The sequence below is a fragment of the Rhopilema esculentum genome, chromosome 11 (assembly GCF_057945365.1).
Source record: "Rhopilema esculentum isolate cy_ngs chromosome 11, ASM5794536v1, whole genome shotgun sequence".
Classification (NCBI taxonomy): domain Eukaryota; kingdom Metazoa; phylum Cnidaria; class Scyphozoa; order Rhizostomeae; family Rhizostomatidae; genus Rhopilema; species Rhopilema esculentum.
Window position 1 is genome coordinate 9,097,381 of NC_142825.1, and position 25,376 is coordinate 9,122,756.

The 25,376-nt window shown below is 36.0% G+C and overlaps 3 protein-coding genes across 3 annotated transcripts in view; 1 reads left to right on the forward strand and 2 right to left on the reverse strand.

Moving 5' to 3' along the window:
• Positions 1–500: 500 nt before the first annotated feature.
• Positions 501–19,638, forward strand: LOC135693540 (GTPase-activating protein and VPS9 domain-containing protein 1). The gene is made up of 14 exons (XM_065212070.2): positions 501–1,694; positions 1,841–1,972; positions 2,721–3,014; positions 4,125–4,262; positions 4,625–6,026; positions 6,442–6,631; positions 7,261–7,398; positions 7,831–7,965; positions 8,546–8,675; positions 8,905–8,971; positions 10,008–10,122; positions 11,029–11,101; positions 12,048–12,113; positions 12,641–19,638. The coding sequence occupies exons 1-14, from the start codon at positions 555–557 to the stop codon at positions 12,905–12,907; spliced, it is 4,287 nt and encodes a 1,428-aa protein (XP_065068142.2). The 5' UTR covers positions 501–554; the 3' UTR covers positions 12,908–19,638.
• On the reverse strand, positions 16,904–21,928 carry LOC135693541 (uncharacterized). The gene is made up of 7 exons (XM_089111236.1): positions 21,749–21,928; positions 21,210–21,281; positions 20,045–20,126; positions 19,107–19,163; positions 18,413–18,522; positions 17,777–17,872; positions 16,904–16,918 (listed from the first exon to the last, which is right to left on the reverse strand). The coding sequence occupies exons 1-7, from the start codon at positions 21,926–21,928 to the stop codon at positions 16,904–16,906; spliced, it is 612 nt and encodes a 203-aa protein (XP_088967362.1).
• Positions 21,206–25,376, reverse strand: part of LOC135693267 (rab-like protein 6) — a 33,259-nt gene continuing 29,088 nt past the window's right edge. The window contains exons 20-21 of the mRNA XM_089111634.1: positions 21,749–25,297; positions 21,206–21,281 (exon numbers count right to left, since the gene is read on the reverse strand). Of these exons, the coding sequence (XP_088967760.1) occupies positions 25,121–25,297 (177 nt within the window). The 3' untranslated portion in view covers positions 21,206–21,281; positions 21,749–25,120. The remainder of the gene's footprint in view (positions 21,282–21,748; positions 25,298–25,376) is intronic.

The window sequence follows — 25,376 nt, forward strand, 5'->3', positions numbered from 1 at the left end:
TAAAAACTGCAGGACATAGTTGTAGTCGCGCAAAATTTTTGCAGGCTATGCCCTCGATATTTATAAAAAACTGTTACCAGCAAAATTGAAATTAGCAACAAAAGGGTAATCTAAAACAATAAAAAAATTTTTTGTTACGAAAATATATAGTAAGTGAAGTCGGAGGCGTCAAGGCAGGAAATTGGGACCCGGACAAATTGAGGGGAATTTACAGGTTTAGGGTCCACTTCGGCTTGAAAACAAGGCCCATTATGCCAACACTAGGAGGGAATTTTTCTGGTGACCCTGAGTAAAGGGCGTGGATGGAATTTTCCCATTCTAATCCCTCTCTTCATAATTCAAAATGTTTTTGGGAGCAAAATTCTTCAGGCTCTCCAGACTTATCATAATTCCCTCGAAGGACTTTTGTAAAAAATTTGGGTTTTCATATTTATCATTTATTGTGTACAAAACATTATGATGGGCGGCGGTCCATGGACTTCGAGGAAGCCTCGTTCACAAGTCGGTATTCTGTGATTCGATCAAGAATCAAACAGGAAAACATTTGCCTCATCATGGCAGACACTGCAGGAGATAGCTTCTACTTAAAATTGTATGCATTGCAGAAAAGACTAAAAGGGGAACGATTATTTATTCGACAAGACAAAGATATCATACGATCGTTGAACGAAAGTGTTACTGATACGTGCAAGAGTGTATATCACTTAGCCTGGAGGACTCGGCAACATTGGAGGAACCTAGACCGGCTGGTTTCTGGGAAAAGAGTTTTCCCATCAGAATGTACCCAAACTTCCATCTTGATTGAAAGTGCAATGTTCGAAGATGCATCAAAGCACTTAGGATACCAAGATGCAAGATATGGCGAGTTTCTTGCCTCCCTGAGATCTAACCCAAAGCTTGTTGCTTTAGTTTTAAATTGCGCAACAAACCACGGTGTCGATGTTAGTGGAGTGACAAGCTTACTACTTTGTTGCTTGTATGGAAGCTGCATTTTGAAAGAAGATGAAAACTATGTCCTGTCAGTTCTTAAACATCTTATTGAGATCCAAGTTTCTATTGCTGATGACGTTTTTCAATATTTCTGCAACCCAAAGAGCTCCCAGAATGCTTTTAACCTTGTTCTCAGTCAATATTCAGAGTTGCTTTTCACATCAAAACTTTACCTTACTGCCTCACTGCATGGTGCAGTGATGCAAATAATTGTTGATGATTTGTTTTATTTAGATATTGAAATAAATCTTGTCTTGAACAGGCTTCCCCCAAAACTGATCAGACAAAAATTTGGAGATCCTGGAACACCAAAAGCAAATAAGAAAATGGCAGAATATATTGAGAGTTCACAAAATTGTCTTATTAATCTGTGTAAAAAGTTTTTAAAGGGGCTTAGAGACAAGATTTACTGCTTTCCAACAAGTCTGCGGTGGATTCTACGTGAACTAAAAGATGTCATCATTAACAAGATGAACTGTGATGAAAAAAAGGCAAAAGCTTTACTTGGTCATGTGCTAATGCACTTCTTCATTTGCCCTGCTATTATCAATCCAGAACCATTTGGAATTAATTCTGATGCATTTATAACTGAAGTTGCGAGGTACAACCTTTCTCAGGTTGCTTGGCTCCTCAGATCATTGGCATTAGCAGAGCTTGGGATGAAAGACTTGAAAATGCATAAACTTCTGGAAAAATTTGAACCTGTAAGTTCAGATTAAGTTTAAGTTGCCAAATGTTCTGCCTTATGGTCTTCAAAATCCAGTATGAATACTTTTGATAATTAAATTTATTTGCTATAAAGCCTCTGAAGCTGTTTGGATTTCTGAAAATTTGATTTCTCTCCTTTTAGGAAATTATAGTTGCATTCGTTGATTCTATTTTACAAAATTCAGAAAAGCTGAACCCTTTGAGTGAAAAAGAGACTGTGGCGGGTTTGCATGCTAATGCAGCACTTATGACTGAAAGGGAACTCAAAACATTGGTAAGAGCAAATTATTGCTATTTGTACACTCTATTCTTGACAGGATATTCTTATTTTGGGCTAGTGTGAAAAGAAAGGGACATGCTGTATAGACCAAGCAATTTTTGAATGTTTGACGATCAGAAGTATGTTTTCTCTTTGAATGAAAAATTTGCAGCTTTGCCTACAGGGCTTTGAGCACTTCATGACAGACCGTAAACAGTAATTCTTATTCAGTTAGTCTAAAATACAATCATGTAAAGTTCTTTTCCTTGTCTTCTTTATGTTTAATTTGTTATGTGTGATATTGTATATGTATTCAGGTGTTATCTTGTAGAATTGTATTTAGGATTGAATGATAAATAAATGAAACTGAAACTGAAATTTAAACTGAGTAATCTGTTCAGATAGATGTGTCATGGGCATTTAATTTTATGATGGAAATGTGACTATCAAAGGGGACAATATTTTGGATACTTAGGCTAATGGCTAATTGCAGTTATTTACCTGTCAACATCATATTTTTTAGAATAAGAAAGCCAAAGATGCTTTTCATGAGCAGGAGCTTGTCAGGGTCCCCCCCTCTAAGTATGGGACATTGGCAATTGTACCTAGCCTAAAGGCATTTAGTGTATTTAAGTGCACTAAAAAATTAAAAACAACCTTGCCATTGCATCCTCTTCCATACATTTAGATAGATAAATGAATTTGAGCTCTTTTCTTTAACATTGAATGAAATACATTTTTGTTACAATTCATCACTGACCAGGTCCAGTTTATGAAAAAGGCTTCAAGTGAAAATGATGATAATTTGAAGCATAATGGAATTGAAGAATTAATGGCCCTTCTTCCACCAATGCCAAGAAGATGGACTAAGCAGCAAGCTACATCCCAAAGAACTGCAACATCATTGCCCATAGCAATGCAGCTAAAGGCAAACCCAGAATTGATGAAACCAGTGCCAGCTCCAAAAACAAACAAAAGCAAGAAGAAGACAACTAGTATGTACTCCCCAAAAATCGATATTCAGTCACTGGGCACACTAAATGAGGACCAAGAGGAAGTAAGATCAAGCAACCTTACCCTTTTTTGGTATAATTTCTTTGTTTGTTAATTAGAGGTCATTATTCTGCTCTGTTGCATATTTACACTACCTACCATCACGAGTTTCAATCTATAATAACTTTTTCCTGAAAAGAAAATAGATTGTGAACTTGGGTCTACCTTGCAAACCTTGTTTCATAATTGTTCAATTTATAACCTCTTATAGGTATTGACTGTGCTATTATTGGTGGACCTAAGACTGATCACATGATATTACCTGATACTGGTTTTAAAAACATTTTGTGTCATTTGTTAACTATGGCTGCTGAGATAACATAGACAGAAGAACAGATTCTCAGTATAGGGAATCTAAAATTTCCTATCAGAACTTGTATAAAAGGTGTGAAGAAAGACCAATTTCAATGGACATCCTCAAAGGTAGATGGCAACTGTTTGGTTCATCTGATGAGACATCAGCAGTAAAGGCGATAAGATTCTACTTTGAAAGATCAGAAAAAAGATTTGTAATAACATTGAACAACGATATCACCAGAGCGAGATCAATGGAAAGGTCATTTCCAGTATCTATCAAGAACAAAGGTGTTTTTGAACAGATAAGATCAACATCAAATCACTACTGAAAAGAATGGAGAATAATTCAGAAATAGTTTGCAGAGCAGTAGAAGCAGAAACAACATGAAACCTTTGTCTCGTCACTGCAATGTTATATCTATATATATATATATTTATTATATATATATATATATTTATTATATATATATAATAGGGTTGATACAATAGAATTAGTACAATAGAGTTAATATAATTGGGTTGGTACATTGTATTAACTCTATTGTATTAATTTTGCATATGTTAGCTCCATTTTATTTTAAAAGTATTACTGATGAAGACTTCGGTTGAAACGTTTACATGAGATTGTTTTTCTTGAAGATCTATATATATATATATATATATATATATATATATATATATTTATATATGTATGATTTACTCTTTTTTACTAACGTATTTCAGTTGATTAATTTTGTTTTAAATCTTAAAAAAATCATTGTATATCCTAATCCCCTTTTTGAATTATTTCATGTGATATCATTTGTGCGTTTTGTAGCAAAAACCACAGAGTAATAAAGAAGAATATGAAGGCATATTGATAGAGCTGCAAGATATGATTGAAGAAGGCGAGATTATCCTCGTGATATCTTTCAATCCTGATTATGAAATGCCTGGAATGCTACCTGAAGAAAAGGTATTATTACCCTTAATTGTTCTCAGTAATGGAACTCTTGTTGCATAAAGATACAGACAGAATGAGTCATGTGTGTCTACTCAGCAGTGAAATTACCCCCAGCCTTGCAACTGCTACTGGCGCGAGAGCATTATCGTGGCAGCAAGTTTTTTGTATTGGAACAACAGTAACCATGAGTGGGACTTTTTGTACTGCAATACGAAATTATGTACTGAGTGAATGGAGGCATGGCGTGTGAAAGATGTTGTATCACATAACTTGTATTTTGAATAGAATTTGGTCAAATTGTTTGAGAGGAAAGCAGATCATGACTGCGTCAACCTACTATATCCCTAATTATATTCGTTTTTTTCTTTTTTCAGGTATTGGGTATAAAAGATAACGTGATCCAAAGTACTGCAGTAGATAGTGATGATGTTGAAAAGGAACGACAGATAAGAGCTTCTAGCATGATAAAGGCAATGAAAGATCTAGAAGGGCTGAATTTTCATACACCTCTAAGCGAGGAAGAAGCTACGAATACGAATGATTTCGCCAGGAGTTGCTTAGATTCCGAAGATAGCACGCCTCAAGGAACGCCCCAAGGAACGCCCCAAGCAACGCCTCAAGGAACGCCCCAAGTAACCCCTCAAGGAACACCCCAAGCAACGCCTCAAGGAACGCCTAATTCAGTTTTAATTGATAACTATGCTAGTATTGGAAATGATGAAAGTGTTTTTAATGAGAGTCTTGGTAGAAGCAGGAACCTTGCACCAGAAGACGATGCACATTGGACTGCAAATGTGCCACTTGTATCTCCAGTGAGAATAAACAAAAATTCCGAACTGTTGATTGCACTTGAAGATACTGAAATGTCTCAACATTTGACTGGCTTTCCAACAACAGCGGCTTATACCCCGAAGCAAGAAAATAACTCGTTGCTGGATCTTTCGCCTACAAGCTACATCACAACATTTAACTTTTCATCGCAGTCTTCCGAGGCATTTTCAGAAAACAAATCGGCAACTTTAGGCCCAATGCGTAGTACCCCACAGCCGACGGTATCTCCATTCAACCAGTCGGCTAGCCTTGGAAGGAATGTTGCCCCAATACAAGCTGACAAACGAACTAGTCATATATCAACTGGAAGTTTATTAGGTGGCTTAAATACTATCCTTCAGCAGCCCTCGCGTACTCTGAGTAACTCTTTTGCTTTCAAAGGCGATGATCCTATTTCAGAGCAGGAAGGTGGCGAGGGCGCGTTAGAAAGTGGATTTGAGGCTATTGCTGAACCAAATAGTGATAGTTCCGATGGAGGTGAAGAAGCCAAGGGCGTATCACTGTCTGTAGCTTCGCGTAAGCAAGAGGAGACCGCTTCTAACTCCTCTTTAGTAGATTCCGACTTAGAGACAGCAGACAAAAACAAGGAAGGCAATGTGAAGAGGGAATATGATAGTCCGACAACGAAACGTGCTGCCAAAGGAATTATATCTTGTGTTTTGGATACGAAGAGCGAGACTCTCAAGCAAATGAAAAAGGAAATGGCAGAGCAGGAGAAAAGAGACAGAAAAAAATCATCGAGTGCATGGCTGAAGGGAAAACTCGCCACGGGCAAGGAGAAAATCAAATCTGTAAAAAGCAGGTCAAAAAGTGATGGCCAAGCTTTGAGAAAAGAGCAACAATTGAAAGCAGAACGTAATTTCACGGCGCCACAGTCACAACTCAAGACAACATCTGAACCCCATCAGCAGTTAGTCTCACCAACGCCATCAAACTCATCCAACGGTTTGTCTATATTTTTCTTATTTCGACTGCTAAAAAGCACTTCGTTTTTAGGAAACGTTCTGTTTCGTGTGAACTTACCCCATTCCTAGTTGTTTATGATTATATAGACGATTTTGGACAATGCCTAGGGTTTAAATTGTGATTATATTTAAAAATATCCCTGTGCTTCATTATAGTGACAGTGGTTCCATACTTTTTAAGAACTTTTTTAGCCGTCTTGATAATCCACATCAGGTATCAGCCTTGGTTTAAACATCAACTTGAATGTGTACGAGGTTGTTGCGATATAAGTTGAATTTTCCGCCCCATCTTAACTGTACGAGCCTGGGAGATAAATCTGTTTCCAAATTCACGGAAATTTTTGTTTTTTAAAGAGTTTATCAACTTTATTCACACTAATTATTAAATATTTCAGATATTGAAGACATTCTAAACAAGTATCGACGCATTTCTCCAAAAACGGCTGGCTGGATGGAAGATGATCAAAGCAGCGATGATGTTGTTGTAGCTCAAGATATTGAATTTGACGACGACTTTAAATTCGAGGATGCAAAACGAAAGCTTAGAATTGTTCTTTGCATGGCAGATAGAAGCAATTTTCCAGGGTTTGTTAAACCGCCTTTTAACATTGAGATCAAGTTTTCTGTCGGCCATTTAATTGCCATTATAAAACTACCCTGAATTGTCATCTTGGACCACCTTTGCAGATATTTTTTACAGGGAAACTTCATAAAGCTTCTGGGCATTCTATAGAACAATTAGAGGGTTAGTTTATTTCTTAATGAATCGAAATTTTCTAATGGATGATGCATTGAATATGTTTAAAATCAGTGGCGGAGAGCTGGGGGCGAGGGAGGCGGCAGCTGATGACAATGACAATGATCTTTTGTTCTAAAACAATGACACAATGTGACGTCATCTTATCAAAACAGTAGGCCCCCCCCCCCCCCAATCTTTGACCAAGTGTCCGCCACTGTTTCAGTTGGTTAGAAACTGAGAGGTAGAGATGCATAATCATGTTGTAGGGTCAGGAAATATAGATTATTATGGCTTGTGCTAATGATTACGTATAAGGACTTTTTTGTGTGTTCAAATTTCATAGAGCCAAGGGCTTCCTGTATTGTTTGTTATGGTCCGTAACAGACTTGTCAGTAAAACATGTATAAACATTTTCATGCATCTTAGTTGAAAATATGGTAATGATTGTTAATCAAATCGTGTTTTGTTTCTTTAGAGAATCTTCGAGCTGCTTCAGTTTATTGATGACGTTTTTACAAGCACAATTAGCCGAGGCAATTAACTTACAGGACAGGTCTGTCGTAGCCCAGCTGCACGAGACATTGCGCAGCATAAGACAGTTACCGCGTGAAAGGTTGGCATGTGTTCCAGTTATTTGACCTAAGCAGTTGCATTGTTGCAAAGATCTCGTAGGAATGAAGTCAACAAATAAACAATATCTTGACATCAGTTAATATTTAGAATCAAGCCTATGGCACTGCTAGTAAGCCACAAGCTGCATGTAGCTTTAAATTTACCTTAATATGAAGATGTGATGCAAAAAAGAATGAATCACGAGTTCTCGGTCCCTTCGATGCAAGTCTCTTGAACTTTCAATAACAATTTACATCAGGCCCTACAATTTGAATTATCAAATTTTGGCGTTAAAATGGATGATTAAGAAAGGGAAAACACTTGTTTGAACTCGGAAATTATCAGACTATTAGGTAGTCAAAACCATTAGCTTTGAATTATAGTTAGACTTTTATATGACTTTACTGAAGAGAATAATGTTTAATTGTTTCAGTTGTGAAAAACTGCTAAACGCACTGGAGGAAGAGTACAAGCTACGGGCACCCTATATTTCATACCTTCTAAGAAGCAAACAAGGACTTCTAGCATCAATGTCGCATCTGGAGCAAATTCGGAAGAAAGTCGAACGGTAAATAAAATTTCATTATTTGCATTTAGGTTTAGGTAAACTCTGCAATCACGAGTGTAGGTAATCGTCATTTTTTAATTCAGTATTACTATTTTCTCACTAGCAGTTCGTCTGGTTCATCTCTAAATTCTAAACATTTTTTAGCTACAAATAAATAGGCCTTTGAAAATCTGTGAATAAAGAAAAGGTCTTAATAGCAGTCTGCACGATGGACTCCAAGGAGTTCTTGCGGCGAAAAATCGATTGAAATGTAGCAAATAAGAAACACGGCAAAACGACGAGAATGAACAACAATAAATACACGTAAATTTGTGAAGGCCAATATTTCGCCCACGGCATACAGGGCTTCATCAGAGCAAAACTTTAAAAATCTGTCAGCTCTCCTCCCATTTCCTAACATTTATTGTTTACAAATTGATTAAGCGTACCTGTACAGCGTACGTTTTCTGTTAGTACTTGTAACTGTTCTTTGTTTAACTGGCTGTCTGCACTACTGAGCTCCAGCGTTACAAGGAGCCTGAATTGGCAACTCGACATTTCTGTGCGTTTCATAGCCATTATCTCCTGCTATTTTTATCAGCGACAAAGCAATATGCAGCAAATACTTCACAACGGTTTGTGTGCGGCTGTTCTTGGATACGCCAGATAAGAAGCGGGAGATAGCTCAGTTTTCGCAGAATTTCGAAGAGACAGGGATGCCAGACGAGAAGGTATTTATGTATTTGCAAACGAATATAGCTTTTCAATGCATGTTGTTTCCAAGAGACATGTTATGACCCATTTTTAGGAGAGATTTTAAATGAGATTTCTGTTGATAAAAAATATGTGCATATGTCGTGTGCGCTTTTAAATACAACATTAACAGCTTATAACCACAAAGAATTCATTAAAATGTAATGAAGTCAGTATAAATGGTGACCTACCTTTCCTTTTTCGTAGTGTGCTTTGCTGGAAGAGTTTCTTGAAGACCTTTATAAAGAGATGAGTACTGATCCAACGTGGGTTTGTAAGTATATAAATGTCAAAATTCAAATCTTTCCTAAATTTTCAACAATACTTGTCTCTGCATCATAATTTTGTCAATTTAAATATGGATACTGTCCATATCTAAATCCTGGAAATGCTGCGGACCCAGGATAAATTTCTCTTTCCGAAGAAAATTTGTATTAAGCATCGTTTCGAAACCTCCTTTATAAAACTAGCTAGTCGCAAAATGGCCGAACGCCGAACGGCCTTTCTCTGCTTAAAGAAAATTCAGATATGTGGCTTCATGTCAATTATTTTTTGGATCTTATTTATTATTGATAATCTTATAAGATTATTGATAATAATAAACATAAATTTTTCTTGTAAAAGCAGTTCATTACGGCGAACTAAGAAATTTTATTGGAATATCCTGATAACATATTGCTTAGTTAACATATCCTGACAGTTTAGAAAAATATCATATAAGTTACAGAGAAAAACTTTCTTCCTTGTCCCTTTTTTAGTAAACCAACAGTGTTAAAAATGGGGGGGGGGGGGGTGGTTTAAACTAGCGCTTGAAAACTGTCGTTGGTATTCCAAGACTTTTGGCAGGGATTACGCCTATAGGAACCTATGTGTTTCCGTTTAGCTTAGATCGATTCTTATGCAATAAGCATTTTTAAGTTATTTACTGCTTAGTTTTTTATAAGATTGGTACTTTAAATATAAATGCTCTTTTCAGTTGTTTGCCATGTCATCATGTTGAGTATCAAGTCATTCTTTTTTTGTGTTAGCAAATTACATTGCACTACTGATATCTGCACTTAAGAAAAAATAAAAATCTTTTTTTTAATCGTTTAGAGAAACTTTTTAGGAAATTAGTGCAAATAAAGATCTAATTAAAGTGGCCTAATATGCAATTTTCAAACCTATCGGTTCTTAAAAAAGTGGGATCTTATAAGTGGGTTTTCAATCTATTTAGTTTCCAAGTTGCAATCTTTGTATTTGTTAATGTCCCAAGACTTGGTCAGCGTAGGAGTTTGTTGATTGAATAATAAGAAATTTTACTTTCTTAGCTGCGCTGGACGAACAATGGTTGGATGCGAAAATTGCAACAGAAAGGACTATTATGACAAGGATATATGAAGCTGCATTTTATCCCAATGGCAACCAAGATAAAGAAAATGACAAGTAAGCGAAGTACACTGACCGTTTTTAAATCTCCAATTTCTCACCAAATAGAAGCAGTGCATTACAGTGATTCACGAGAAAGAATCCAATCATTCCTTCCCTCTGTTAGCCTAAAAGTTTACTTAGAATTTGAATGAATAAAGCCATCTTTTTGTCTGAATGGTGTCAGGCCCGCTCTATAAGGATTTCTTGTCTCCGCTTAACCCCTACGGATCTCGCCTCTTTCCCACAAGGATCGGGCCCATTTAATGGAATCCCCTAGGGATCTGGTCCTTCGTGCAGTTAACCCTTTCGGATCTGGGAGATCCCCTGCACACCTGAAGGAACCTTTGCTAATCTGAACTTTCTCCTACGGATCTGAATTCCGGTTAATACTGAAAATATAAGTCCAAACAGTAAAGAGCAACATACGACTTAAAGTCAAATAGTCAATTGAGAAATGGTTATGGAAATGGGGTCCTTGATAACCGAAACTTTGTTTACAAATAGGATCTTTACTAGGATAAAGTTAGGTTTAATGAACTAGGAAAGGAATGATACAAAAATAAGACTAAATTTAGGCTAAATTTAGAATAGGTTTTAATTACACTGGTCTTAAAACCTGTAATGAAATTTCATTTCACATTCAGGGTTTATTTTAAGGATTTTCAATCACTGCAAAAACGATTTTCAAAACGTTTTTAGTTTAGTAAAATGTTGCATGTTAGTGTGTATGGTGATTGATGCTCATTGATTTAAACGATGTCTCATCACTAAGTTAGAGAGCCACTTGAGGTCGAAAAAGAGTTAAATAATAAAAATAAAAGTTTTGTGTAGCATTTTAAAGTAAAGCAACTTTTAATCTAAGCTTAGGATTGAAATCAGACGTCGTTATCTAGTTATTAATATAATTTAATATTTTGACAGGATATTTCACGACCATATCAACCGATTGTCCAAGACCATCACAGTTAACCACAAAGCCCTTCAGATCCCAAAGGTTTGTTGCATTATAAATGCATGTTTGAATTACAGAGTTCTTCAACAGTTTTGTTTGTAATACCTGTGTTGAAAAAATTCTTCCTGTATTAACATAGATATTGATGCATTTTATGCATAATCTGCAACTGTACTACACTATAGTAGAGTACCGAATAATCGTCCCCCTCAACTTATTAATTTTTTAATAACCTGCGTAGTTTGTCAACCCCTTTTGTTTATTCAGTATTATCTAAAATATAAGGGAACGATTGCCTGATGTTCACTAAAAGCGTGAAACTCAATCTTAGGACTGCCCCATGTTCTAAATACCATAAGCGTGTACAACTCTGCCTAATCGGTATCGAGCTCTTCAAGATAGACCCGTAAACTGGAATTTTCATTAGAATATAAGGGTACATTATTTCGATTTTTTCTCCCAAGTTATCTATTTTAAAACTCTTCTTTTGCATTTAAAACCATATAATTTTTTAATTTTCATCACTTGTAAGCTGATCAAGCCTGAACTGACGAAATGAGCAAATTATTTATCATAGATTAAGTTCCCGTCACCCAGAAACCAGTTATAAGCAGCGAATGAAAACACAATACGTTATCTAAAAGCGCAGTAAAAATTAGAGAAATAAATTTGTAGAAAAAGTTTCCCATATTTAAGAAGCGCGCTGAGTCATCAAAAGTTCTCTTGAAGACATCAAGCACTTGATAATTACCGACATATGGCTACGTGTTAATCTCAAATTCCGCTGATATTTGACCATTTAAGGTAGCGCACAATTGATTGAAGTTCTTGATCGACCAGCGCTTTGATTGTAGTTGAGTTAAAGCGCCCCTTACTTCTTTTACTAAACAGTGCCCTCGAGCTTTGGACACGATTTTTGTGACCCGATTAGAATTTTCCGTAATGTATTTCACATTGTTCCTGCATAATAATTTTGTCTTTCTTAAAGGTCTTGCAAAAGGAAGCCCCGTGGCCATCTGCCCAGACTGAACTGCTCATGATTAATGCGTATAAGGTTTGTTTGCTATTTTTCTGTTTTATGCGAAAAATAAAATGTGAATTTTAAGTAATTATAGGTCCGTAGCTAAGATGGTGGGATGTTCTCCAGATGTGTCATTCATTTGTAACAAACGTTAAATTAGAAAAAAATCTCAATGTCAACTCTGTTTGCCACCTTGAGACGCATCCTAGGAAACGCTAACCTTGAAAATATTATGATAGTTATTTCCACCTTTTCAGACAGGGAGAAGCTGGAGCATTTGTCTATGCTGGCAAAAACTCCTTTCAAATGCTTTTGTTGCTATCAAATAATTTAGAATAAAGTACTGAAGTGATGGCGTCACAAAAATATATTTTTAGAAGTTTTCAATTTTGATTTTATAACCCTATCTCGTGATTTCTTCAGTGGTGCGTCGTTTGATAACTGTTGCACGATCACATGCTGTCGTCAGTTTTTACAATCAAATCTATCTTGATTTAAGAGCTTTTTAGCGGTATGAATAGCCCTGTCGATTTGTGACGACAGCTTGCTTTGTTTCGTAGACACCTGCAGAAAAACTGCGATGCATCCATCGTTGTTGCATCTCTATAATGAACCTGCTGAGTATGGCAACGCCAAATCAAACGTCTGGGGCAGATGAATTCGTACCAGTTCTAGTTTACGTTGTCATTCGAGCCAATCCGCCCAAGCTCCTGTCGACTAAACAATACATAAATAATTTTTTCATTAATCGACTAACCGGTGAGGAGAGATACTGTTGGGCCCAGTTTTGTGGTGCCACTGAATTTGTTAAAAGCATCAGCTCTTAAGAATACTTGTCGACAATAAATGCTTTACTCAAATATTTGATTTACTTGAGTTATTTGAGCAAAAAGTAATTAAAATTAATTGATAGGAACACGATATTCAGAGGTTCCCTACAGTATTGACCCTAAGTTCCCTAGCTTGTATCAAAGCTACAAAAATTAGATATTAATGTTATACTATTAGTTGCTGTAAAGTGACAATGATGCTACACCTTTCACCAATGCAATAAGCACAAAATTACCTTTTACTAGTGTATTTAACTATTTCTTCAAACACTTCTTAAGGTTTCCAGTATTATTGTCTTCTTTCTATGTGACAATCCATGCAGGGCTTAGAGTTAAATATGGTTTTCCCCTATAATATCAAGTTTAGTTCTAAAAATATGTTCATATTTAGTTTTACAATTACAGTATTTTCTTAATGAATTGATGACAATTAGAATAGCTTAAACTACCTTAAAAGTTTTGGCAAATATTGAATTTTGTTATGTGTTGATGATTATCCTATACCTGTTAAAAGACTTTCTGTTGTGTATGTCAACAACGTGTACACTTTACAAAATGGTTTGGGTGCATAAATAGCATTGGTTCTTGGTTGCTTTGAGAAAACAAACAGCAATGTAAACAAAATGGATAACAGTGATGATACCCCCAATATTTTTGCTGAAAAAAATGCTGCAGAACAGTGTTCAATGCTGATCTCAAACCATGGAATATACAATTTCAGAAGCTTATGCAAAAGGTAGAAGGCTCCCATTTTTAGGAGCTGCCTCACCACCTGCTTTAGTTAAGACTTTCCAATGCCCCACTCTTTGCTTTGACAAAAAAGTACTGAAAAACCAAACCTCAAATCACAGTTGCACTGAGCAAAAGCATTGAGCAAAATCACAGAGCAAAGACAGTTGCACTTTGAAAAAGCATTTTCTGACCCCTGATTATCTACTTAAAATACACAAAACAACTTACAGCATAGGTAGACATGGCAACTTTTACAAACAGGTAATGCAGTTTATTTAAGCATATATATTTTATTAGTAATTCTTAAACTGACAAATCAAATTATATTTAATTCTAAAACTTTAGTTTGAGGCTACAACAAGTTTCATTAAGTTAACTCTATACAAATACATATTTATGTCTAAAAAGTCAACTTTAAAAATTGGATATTCTTTTCAGTGGTCAACGTCACCGTTTGCTTCTTTTGAATGTTGCAAAGATGCAATGTACCTGAGTTTAGGACAGACAAACATTAGATTTTAAATTTTGTCAAATGCATGAAATCAGCATTAGTTCTGTTGTTGTCTTTGTTTGTTTTGTGGCAAATAAATACGCGTATGGAAATTAACTGTGGGTACAGAAGTTTTCTATAGATCAGGGGTGTCCATAGATCATGAACTTATTTTTTTGGGTGGGCCATAGACAAAATCTTACTACACAGGCAGGCCAGATGAATAATTATGTAAATCAGCGTCAAATTGAGTATTGTTACATGAACAATTACATTAAATAGTAAAATGAAAAAATTATCAATGTGAAATGTTACATTCCTTGTTGGTAGAAAGGTAACAGATACCTCTGCTCACAATAATGATAAATTATACTTGATAATGAGAATGTATGCCTTATAATGAATCATAAAAAGTTTAGGGAGGGGATGGCACTCCATTATTAAAAAAAATATTGATTTAGCAGAATATGCCCTGTATATTGGACACCCCTGCCATAAATACTAAAGGCCAGTTTTCACTTGAGTGAAATTTTCAGTGAATTTGTCAGCGATTGGAATGTCTTTTGTTCTTTCCGAGAATAGGCGAATTCACTAGCAAATTTTGAAAGTTGAAAGAAGTTTAACTTCCTAGCGAAACACAACTTCCCTCTGAGCGGAATTGCTCTGCGACTGCGCTGATGAATTCACTCAAGTGGAGACCCGCTTTAAAAGGTGGTACAAAAGCAGGAAATATGACATTGCTGTATGAATATTAACCACTAATGAAAAGCTATTAGGCATCGAGAAAAAGCTAGAATTTAACAAAATTTCAAAACATTGGGAATACTTTCAAATTAGAAATTTAATTTTATGATATTGACAAATAGAATTGAGAATGAAAGACATGAACTTTTTTATTGGTGCCTCAAACATTGTTATTGAAGCCTCAAAATTTGATTAATAACTTCAAATACTCAGTTTTGTTAAAACAGGAAGTGATGAAGGTAAAAAACTATTTGCAAGGAAACTTCAAAGTTTTTAAAACCATAATCACTTATTGATCTTTTTGTAAAATGTGATGCATCATCAGTTTATACAAAGTTAAATAAATTTCAGTGTCATGGAAAACCTTGGTTTTTTCATTCCGTGAGAAACTGCAACTTTTGCTTTCTGAAATTATCAGCATCATTTGCTTATTAAGCAACATGTCAATGGATTGGTAAAAATCAATGAAAATTGTCAAGCATTTTTTAGCTGTACCTTCTTTTAAGTAGGGTTAATTTCGAAAAGCAAATAGAAGCTTGGCAATGTCATTCGATAATTTATCAAATAAAGCTTATCATACCCTTTGTTTCTGATGACCCCTCGGCACTTCACTACAACTGAATATCTCACAACCCAGCGGGTCTGCCATCCTTTAATGCTGTCCTCAGCAAATGAACCAACAATTCTGTCAACATTTTCTTCTGGCAGCAATGCTATTATCATGATAATTTTCAGCAATTACCAGTATGAAAGACATGACATGAAAATTTTGAAAAATACAGTTTGCAGTATTTGCTTCACAAATGAAGCAGAGTAATATAGCCCTATTGCTAACCAACAGTTTCAGAAACCCATCAAAATAGTGATTGATTTATAGTTCCTAGCTCTTCTTTGGCAGGTTTAATTATGCTGGGAATTGGATGCAGAAATGAATGCTCATGCATGTTTGATTGACAAGTAAAACGTTTTAATGATGAAAAAATTATTTGTTGATGAACTAAAACCAAGTATTGATCAGAATACTTACTAGGTGGATCACCATGTGTGTGAAGCAAAATCTCTTGCTGTTTGGCATACTCTACCAAATTCTATCAAACAAAAATGAATTCATATCTATCAAAGTACTGCATATGGTGTTTTCTGATGCATGAACAAAGATAAGGTAATAAATTTGCAGATTCAATTACATTACCACAGGGATATACTGGGTATCCTAATGGCCAGATAGTCCACCACTGAAATTTGTGTGAATTTTGAAAATGTTGCTTCTGGCTGCACTGTTTCTGATATCTAGTAAGCTACTAGATTTTTGAGAACTTGTTTTAAAAAGACTGAGGTGCGAAAAATGACAAACAACGTAAATATTTGTTTATAACAGAACACACCAATAACAATGCTTGTGAATGAGCATTGTTATATCTATAGGTTCTCTGTGAAAATTCATATAATGATGAATATTCCAGGGTCTTTGCATGTGATATACAGAGCAGTACCTTTCTTAATTCCAAAAAATCACCTTAAAGGTCCCCAAGATTACAAAACTGTGGAAATAAAATAACTTGAGATATATTATTTTACACACAAAAAAACAAAGGAAAGAATGTCAAGCTCCAAAGTAATCATATAATATCAACATAAAAAAGTATTCCCTTACTGATATGCTACCCTTACCTGTGGCATATGGCAACATGAGGTAAGATTCACTTGATTAACTTCAGGTTTAATCTGCAAAAAGGTAGGAAGGAGACCTTATAATATCTCACTTGTTAAAGCAGGATTGGATCTTTGATTTGTCATACTTTTTGTTAATCTTGTTAATCTAAGACCTTGATCAGTTTTGACTGACTAGACTTTGAAAAAGACAAGACTCATTGTATCGTTACTTCAAAGACAATTATATACTTCAGAGACAAAAGTATTGTTTCTTTCGATCTATGCTTGAAATTTGGTGTCTTCAGCAAAGAAAGTAAAGGGGTTCAAAAGAAGCTCCCCATATTCCTGAAGTGGGGCAAAGATGAAATTTTAGGCTATTCTGTTGAAGCCTGCGACAATAAGCAAAATTTAACAAAGATTTGGTGCAAGTTGTGTGTGAAATATTAAGACCGGTTCATCAGGCATCCATCATGCTGAGGAGTGAAAGCTATTCCTGTGAAAGCTTTTGTGGATTGCACTTGCTGGAAATTTTGCTTTTTGCACCCCACAGGTTCAACGCCAGTAATTTCAGAGTCCACTCTAAACAACCCTCCCCAGAAGGGGTCACATACCACAATTTTTCATAGAAAAAAAGGCATGCCCTTTTAATATTTCATTTGCAATGTTTTTGTGACTGGCACAAAATTAAAAATCTGAAAAACAGGATGTGATGCAGGCATGAAATGTTGAAAACATAACAATATTGCTCTGGATTCAAAGAGAGGGAAATTGGCAATCTACTTGTGTTATTTCAAGTGTTTGAACTGAAACGTTTCATGCCATTTTCTTTTTTTTTATATTGTTTTGTCAAAACATGATTCAAAGTGGGGGCCAAAAATATTAAGATTTTTTGGGGGTTTACTAAAGGCTGGTGGCAAGAGCAATTAAAACACCAATTAAAATATTTTCCATATCGATTTAGAATTCTTAGTTAAGTTCCCAGGCAATGTTCATATGCTTTCTGTTTTTATTGTTATGCCACCAGAGATATTCATTGTTTCAGTTGTGTGAGAACTGAAGGAATGACTTGAGAATTGGAGCATGTTTTGGCTCCATGTAGTATGTAACTAAACTTTTGTGCAAATAAGACAAAATACCAATAGCCCTCCATCACACTCCTATAACAGTCTAGAAGTTTAGTAATCTATGTTACCCATCATCCTTCCTAGAGTCACCCAACAATATTGAAAAGCTGAAGAAAAACTTACTTTTGCCCAAGACAGAAGCTCTTTTAACTTGCCAGCATCAAGGTCACAAGATGCCAAATGTGAAACAAGCTCATCCTCATAAAGCTTCTCCATTTCCTTGAAAATCAATACTAAGTAAGTTTAATAAAGATACAAATGGTATCATAAAAAATATGAAAACAGCAAACAATAAAAAATATTCAAGGTTGTCACTAAGTTTTGTGCTTAAGGGGTGTATTCAGGGCCCATTTGCCTACAAAGTGGATGACCCATCTGACAAGCCTGAAAATTTGTGGACAAAGCAGCCCTATATGGCAAAGCACTCCAACTGAAATTTAATCCAAGGGATTGTCACATCCATCCCTTAGAGATAGCTCTGAAAATATTATCCAATTGAGTAACAATCTTAATCTTTATATTTGTAATTTACCAGTAAAATGCTTTCAAATGTTCTCATATACCTTCAAAATCGTGCAAAATGGTTGTAGAAAAGTAATAAAGAGATGGAAATAAAGTTAAGGTAACTTATTTAGTTTGGTATTAAGTTTGCAAAAAGGAATGGCTCCTGAGCCATTATAAATTCCTATATCATATTCTTTGATATACATAAAAAATCTTCCTTTGAATCCCAACCCTAGTACAAAAATATATCTTTACCCGCCACAATGGCTTAGCAACTTCCGTAAAAGTCAAACGCGAGTCTTCAGGAATAGCAGGAAATGCCAGGAAAATCACATCAAACTGTGAAATGTTGAGTTCAGCGAGAGCTGGAATGTAATTCATTTTCACATTTGTTACCCTGCTTCTCAAAAAATAGACCCAAATGCAAATATGAAGAGGATACAATTTTCAACTTACAAAAGATATCTACAACCAAAAGAGGACCTTAAAAGCTATAAATTGTGTGATTGCTCTTAGTTAAAAAATAGTTATGCAAAACCTTTGTTTAGAAATACAATTTTTTTCTATAGTAATACAAAACAAATACCACATTGTTCAGTTGAGCAAATATCAAGTGACTGCAACATACAGAGCAACATTGCAATAAAAATACAACATTTCAATGTCTAAACTAAAAAGCAAGCACCGAGAATAAGGGGAAAATTGCAACAAAAAATGGTAGGAATCCAAACACTCTTTACAACCTACAGTTTTATAATATGCTACAAACATTGCAGTCAATATTTGTGGCCTTGTAAGGCATTAAATTCATTAACATATTTTGTTCAAAAAAGCCTCCAAAACATGTATAAAACAACAAATATTACTTACTGGTAGTATTTTTATAAAATATTTTCCATATTCTGAGCAACATCACATATCAATTAAATGATTCAAATATAACACTTACATTCATTGACAGCTTCTCTAAGCTGATCCTTATCAAAATCATGAGCAAACACTTTTGCTACAAGAAGAAAAGACAAGCCAACAATCAATTTAATACAAAAATTTATATTTAAAGCAATGATTAGTTGATGTCTTTCTTGGATTTCTGGCTACAGGGAAAGAATCTCTTTTGGAGCTGATGCTTTATGGCCTGTGAAAGATTGAGAAGAAAGCTTATTTTTAAAATCCAACTAAATAAACTTTTAAAACTTTAGAAGGCAATACTTTTGAAATTTTATGCTCTGATTCCCCAAAAAAGTTTGCACAATATGGCAATTATTGACAAATCTCATGGAGTCTCCTGAGGGGGGGGGGACACTTGACTATGAAAGTGATGGGGGTGTGCAGCAAACCTTTTTACACCCTGACCCTGTCCCATAAAAAATTGCTAAAAGCATACCCTGTCTAAGAAAAGTATGCAAAAAACTACAGCACAATAATGCCAAAATCAGAGCTTATGAAATTTACTTAGTAAATGTCACTTGAACAAGCTCTTGTCACTTGAACACTACAAATACCTGGAAAAACAGGGTAAGCTATACTCCCACATATCTTGTTTATAAATTTCCTTTATTATTATACCCTGTCACAGAAATTTGATGCAATTTGTCATTTCCTGTACCATAATTTTATTGTAAATAAAAGGATACTCTGTTTTGCGGCACATTCTTCAGGTCAAGCATTGGAGTGCCCCCCCCCTTGCTTGGTGCAGTCCATTCATTCAAGTTCTTTATATCAAACAATTTTTCGCTTCACCTATTGTGCAAGCACAATTTTCTCTTTAATAACACTTTTGTACATTTGGTGTGCATTTTCAAAATTTGGATGTTTGATGTTTAGATACTCTTATCTCATGCATACATCTGTCGCATGCAGAATGCCAGAAGTGTACCTATTTACCTGTCACTTTCATGAGTGGTCTGTCCGTCTCAGTTACAGGCTCAATACTGGCTGCATTCTTACAGAAAATCCTTTCTTTTCCCTACACAAAAATAAACTTAAATTTTTAGGAATTTATGGAAATATATAAGGATTTGCTAAGAACATCAGCAAGTTGGTGATTAATGGTTTGGAAAAATGAAAAATATGAGAAAGGTTCAAAACAGACATTGAATTGTAGATCAGCTATGAGATTTTTTACATTATTGTTTTCCATCTTTTTCATTCTCTTTCCAAATGGTGAAACAATTTTGTGCAGGGCAGTAAGCAACAATTGGATGCATTCACAATTTGACAAACTCTGTTCAAACCAGGTATAAAGTAATGAAAAGAAGATAATACTGATTGGCAACTTGCAATTTTCTGTGAGCAGTTTTCAAAGAAGGATTCAACAAGCACATATATAATATCCTTTTCTTTTACTTTTCTTAAGTTGTGGTTTTGTAAATTTGATATATTGTAGTGTACTAATTAATTTTGTATGTAGGTTGGATAAACAATTAAATGAAACTGACGAAACTGATGTTAATCAACAATTAAACCTATTTTGAAACTACTTGACATCACATATTTTGGGGTCCTTAAGAAAAAAGTTCCATGTCAACATATAAATTCCATTCTGAATTTCTAAATTTGCTATGCTTTAATATAATAGCCATGCCCTAGTTGGAAGGGGTTTTGTGCATGGTGCCCACTTTGGCCTGAAACACAATGCCATCTACCAACTCATTCATTCATTTTCATTTTTTCAATTAAATTCAATTTTAAAATTCCATTACATACAGAAACCATTCAATATGCAACAATTAACAAAGATTATATAACAAGATTGAAAAAGATGAAAAAAATTACTATGAATAATACAGAAAACTGACAAAAAGTTGTATGGGTATGGAGGGGAATTTCTCATAGAGGGGCTCTCTCAATAGATAAACAAATCAAGGAGAGATAAATAGATAAACTAAACAGGATTAATGTCTTTCTTGCTGACTTAATGGCTCCCCTTCTTATTGGAGATGAATGGACACGGGCCTGATGAGCCATAAGACATGTACTTGGACAGAACTTTGGTAAGTAAACTGTTAATCAATATTTAACGATGGCATTTGTTACTGGTACTGGTTACCTGCAATGCCACTCTTGTGCACGAATTCTGCGACTCTGCGAGTTTCAGGGCTTTGATCAAACTTTCTTGAAGCTAAGAAAAGGAAATATACTTGTAAAAGTGCAGAAAATAGCTCTTTATGCATTTTGTCTAACTACTGATCGATTCAAAAGCAAAAAAACGAACAGTGTTGTAAACATAAGTTGACCTTGGAATGGATATGAATTGCAGGTATTTTCTTTTCAAGCCGTTTCGCTTCTCGTTGCATAACAAACAATAGCATTGCAAAATGGACAGCTTGCGTTTATTATAACGTGCAAAATTTTTTGAAAAATGCAGCAAGAAAAACTCGTGGACAATGGGATCGATCGGAACAAGAACAGAACCTCGCAAGAAGTTTCACCAAAATCCAATGCAAAATGTAGAGTATAAGGAATATTGAACAATCATGCACAATAAAGCAGAGCAAAAGTACATCCAAACGAAACAAACGTTTGCCCATGATTCTGTTATTTGCAACACTCCATTAGGCCACAAAGTAGGTCTATATACTTCATTACCTCCGTTGCTGGGTTTTGCGTTGATTTGCGCTTCAAGCTGCTCCAGTGTGAAATATTGCCAGTATGTATCTGAATCCTATCGATTTGTTCCACCAAAAGATTTTCATTACAGCATCCATTGCCGTTGGTAGTGGCAGAGGTACGGGGTATCACCTCTTCGCCTCTTGCAATAACCTCCATTTTCGCCAGCATATAAACAATGAAATAGATCTGTTCCGGCTAATTACATGATTCTGAAGACATGCGTCTAAAAAATTAGCCAATCAGTTGCCCGCATTCTGAATTGTTGCGTAAACAAGCCAGCCGATCAATCATTCTCGGACTTGAAACGAGGTTGAAAAAATTTTCTAGTTTACTTTTGCTCACGATGAGTTTGCATTTTCAGGGTATCAACAGGGCTTCCGACGAAGGGGGGCCGGAGGGGCCATGACCCCCGCACATTTTTGTAAAACAATAGAGCTTTTTTCAAAATCTTTTGTTATGGGTGTTAAATTTTCCCTTGCCCCCCACTTTCCAACCGGTGTCGGAGCCCATTATCAAAGTATATTTTTTAGAAAATAATAGAACATTTTTACCGCTCTGACAACCTGATCTCTGGTTTTGGGACATGAAGGTTAATGAAGTCCAGTCGTTTATGCACAATGCACTCCCTCGCAATACTTCTCTTAGATTTGATTTGGTTTTAGGGTATTGCAGCCCTCCCTGTATTTAACACTGTTCCACTTTTAGAGCTTTTTAATGTCATACAGTGGCGGAAAATGCGTGGGTGGGGGGGTATTGGTGCTTCTTTTTGCCCCCCCCACCTAAAAATGTATTTCCGCCACTGGTGTCATATATTTCAAAGAATGGTCTATATTACTAGTTCTGCTGGCAATGATACGAAGCAAGAACCTTAAAGATGAGTACGCATTGGCGGCTGTCCTAAGTTATTTCTTGCGAATATCGTTGCGAAATACTGTTCGAAATTTCCCATAAAACATTAAGCAATAGCCAAATAATTACAGCATCTATAACAAGTTATCTGATCTAATCGATTTACAGTATAGCACCTGATTCTAAACGTTAACCTGTTCGTTTATAGCTTCTGCAGCATCTATTGTCTCAAACGCAAAATATTCTTCAATCGCAGTGCACCAGTCGACCAGATAATATAGAGTGAAATTACATCAAAGTGGAGGACTATGGATCAAACAGACCCTTTCCCTATTTTCAAATCTAAATCCAGCGCCAATTGAGTTGACCACTAACTTGAATCATTGGAAAGCATTCAGTTATCAAAGTGCCAACAAGAGAAACCGACCGAAGTAAGGGATACAGTCCTAGGGTCTAATAGGCAGTGCTAGGAACATACCCAAATGGAAACTTTAGTTCAGAACTCAACTAGTTTAGTCTAGATTAGAACTAAGAGACACGGGAAAACTAGTTATTACCAACAATAATTATTGTTAGTTGTAAGATCATTCCAATAAAGTTGAATAAACAGTGGCAATTTAGAACTTACTTTTTCATACGTACCAAGGTGCTTGAAGCAGTGGCGCCAAAAGCTGCCCAAGAGCGGGAAGAGCGAGCGATAGGTGTAGGCCGAAAAATACTCAAGACCACAGATTTGATAACAGACTTTGCATGATTCCACTCTTAATCAGAAAATATCACCTACCCAAAGTAATAAAACTTTATCCATTGTTAGAAGCATTAGTGAGCTATGAGCGATGGCAGCAATCACTCCCCCGAAACCCCTTGGTGCCGCAAGTGACATCGAGTACCCTCCCACAGGATTTCCTTGGTTCCGCCAGTGACAGCGAGTACCCTCCCACAGAAACCCCTTAGTGCCGCCAGTGACAGCGAGTACCCTCCCACAGAAACCCCTTAGTGCCGCCAATGACAGCGAGTACCCTCCCACAGAAACCCCTTAGTGCCGCCAGTGACAGCGAGTACCCTCCCACAGAGACCCCTTAGTGCCGCCAGTTACAGCGAGTACCCTCCCACAGAAACCCCTTAGTGCCGCCAGTGACAGCGAGTACCCTCCCACAGAAACCCCTTAGTGCCGCCAGTTACAGCGAGTACCCTCCCACAGAAACCCCTTAGTGCCGCCAGTGACAGCGAGTACCCTCCCACAGAAACCCCTTGGCGCCGCCAGTTACAGCGAGTACCCTCCCACAGAAACCCCTTAGTGCCGCCAGTTACAGCGAGTACCCTCATTTATAGACTGTCTTACACATGCTTTATGAGGCCTATGGTGATAATAACACAGATGGAGCTCTGAAACACATGAAACAAATTTCAAAGATTTAATTCAAACAAAGACACTACCATCAAATGTTTAAACGAAGCTGAATAGAAGCTGGAAAGATCCATTCACCCACCCTTGATACGCCGTATAACTATTTTAAAAGAAGAATTCGCATTCGTATTGGGATTATCAATATAAATATTCTATCATTTTAGCTTAGTACACAAAAATAACTTTTGAGATACGATCAGAAAGTCTAAACTATCTAGTCTAAATCTACATCATGATTTTGTCTCTAAATCTTTAATATGCTGAAAAATCTTTGAGCAATATAAAGTTAAGAACATCATTAAACAAAACAAGGAAAAGCTTGATGTTGGATCCTGAACACCAAAAGATTACACTGCGTAATGTTTAGGCCTAAACTTTCCTATAGGAGATAAAGCTATTAATTTTCAGCAACTTCTGAATAAATTCAGCACAAAAACCTTGTAACGCACAAATGATTTCTACCACACGAGAAACTGGCTTATCTATTACGTATCACCATCATATTAAATATTACTTTGCAGTCTCTAGGGCGAGGCTTGATGAAACAATTCTAAGTGGTATTATTCTTGTATCAGACGCACTTGGGAGCATCATTAAGAAGCACTGGACCAACTAAAAATACAGCATAGTAGCATATCTCTTTGTCAACAATAAATGTACCTTGCTAACTATGGTCCTCCCTACCCAACGGAGCATATTGTGATCCTCTTTTTATAAATGAATGCGTTCTGTCACAAATGGGGGTTGATGTTGCAAGAATTTTCCCGTGGTGATATTTTTTATCCTGGTAACTCTTGAACTTTAAATTATCTCTTAATTTCTGATTTTTCTCTCATCGCACTCTAAATAACCTGTATTGTCAGTGACCCCTTTTCAAAGCTGCCTTTTCTACCATTTGCCCGCCATCTTATTTTTTAGATTCCCTGGTGAATTAGTTTGGATGATATTTCCTCCATAACCCCATTGTACGGTGTTCAAGCGTACATGCTGAATATGAATTTCTTTCAAGCGATTCCTCAACAGCTTACCCCTTCCTAAATACAGATTTTCAATTTGATCGCGATTTCAATTCGGGTAAAAGCGACGATTTTTTACAGCAACTCATAATCCTGCTCTGATTCACTTCTGTTCTGTTCTGTCCGTTTTGATGACTTCTTTTTCTTTCCTTCCCTGTCCTTTGACTTCTTCTTTCTCTTTTCATGTTCATTATCGTCCTTACTTTCCCGATCTTTTGTAGACTTTTTCTTTTTCTTCTTTTCCCCTTCCCCCTACAAAAATAAAGATACATCAATACTTTGCTAAACTTATTTACAAGCGTCAAGCGGTCTTCGTTGTAGGATTTTTCAC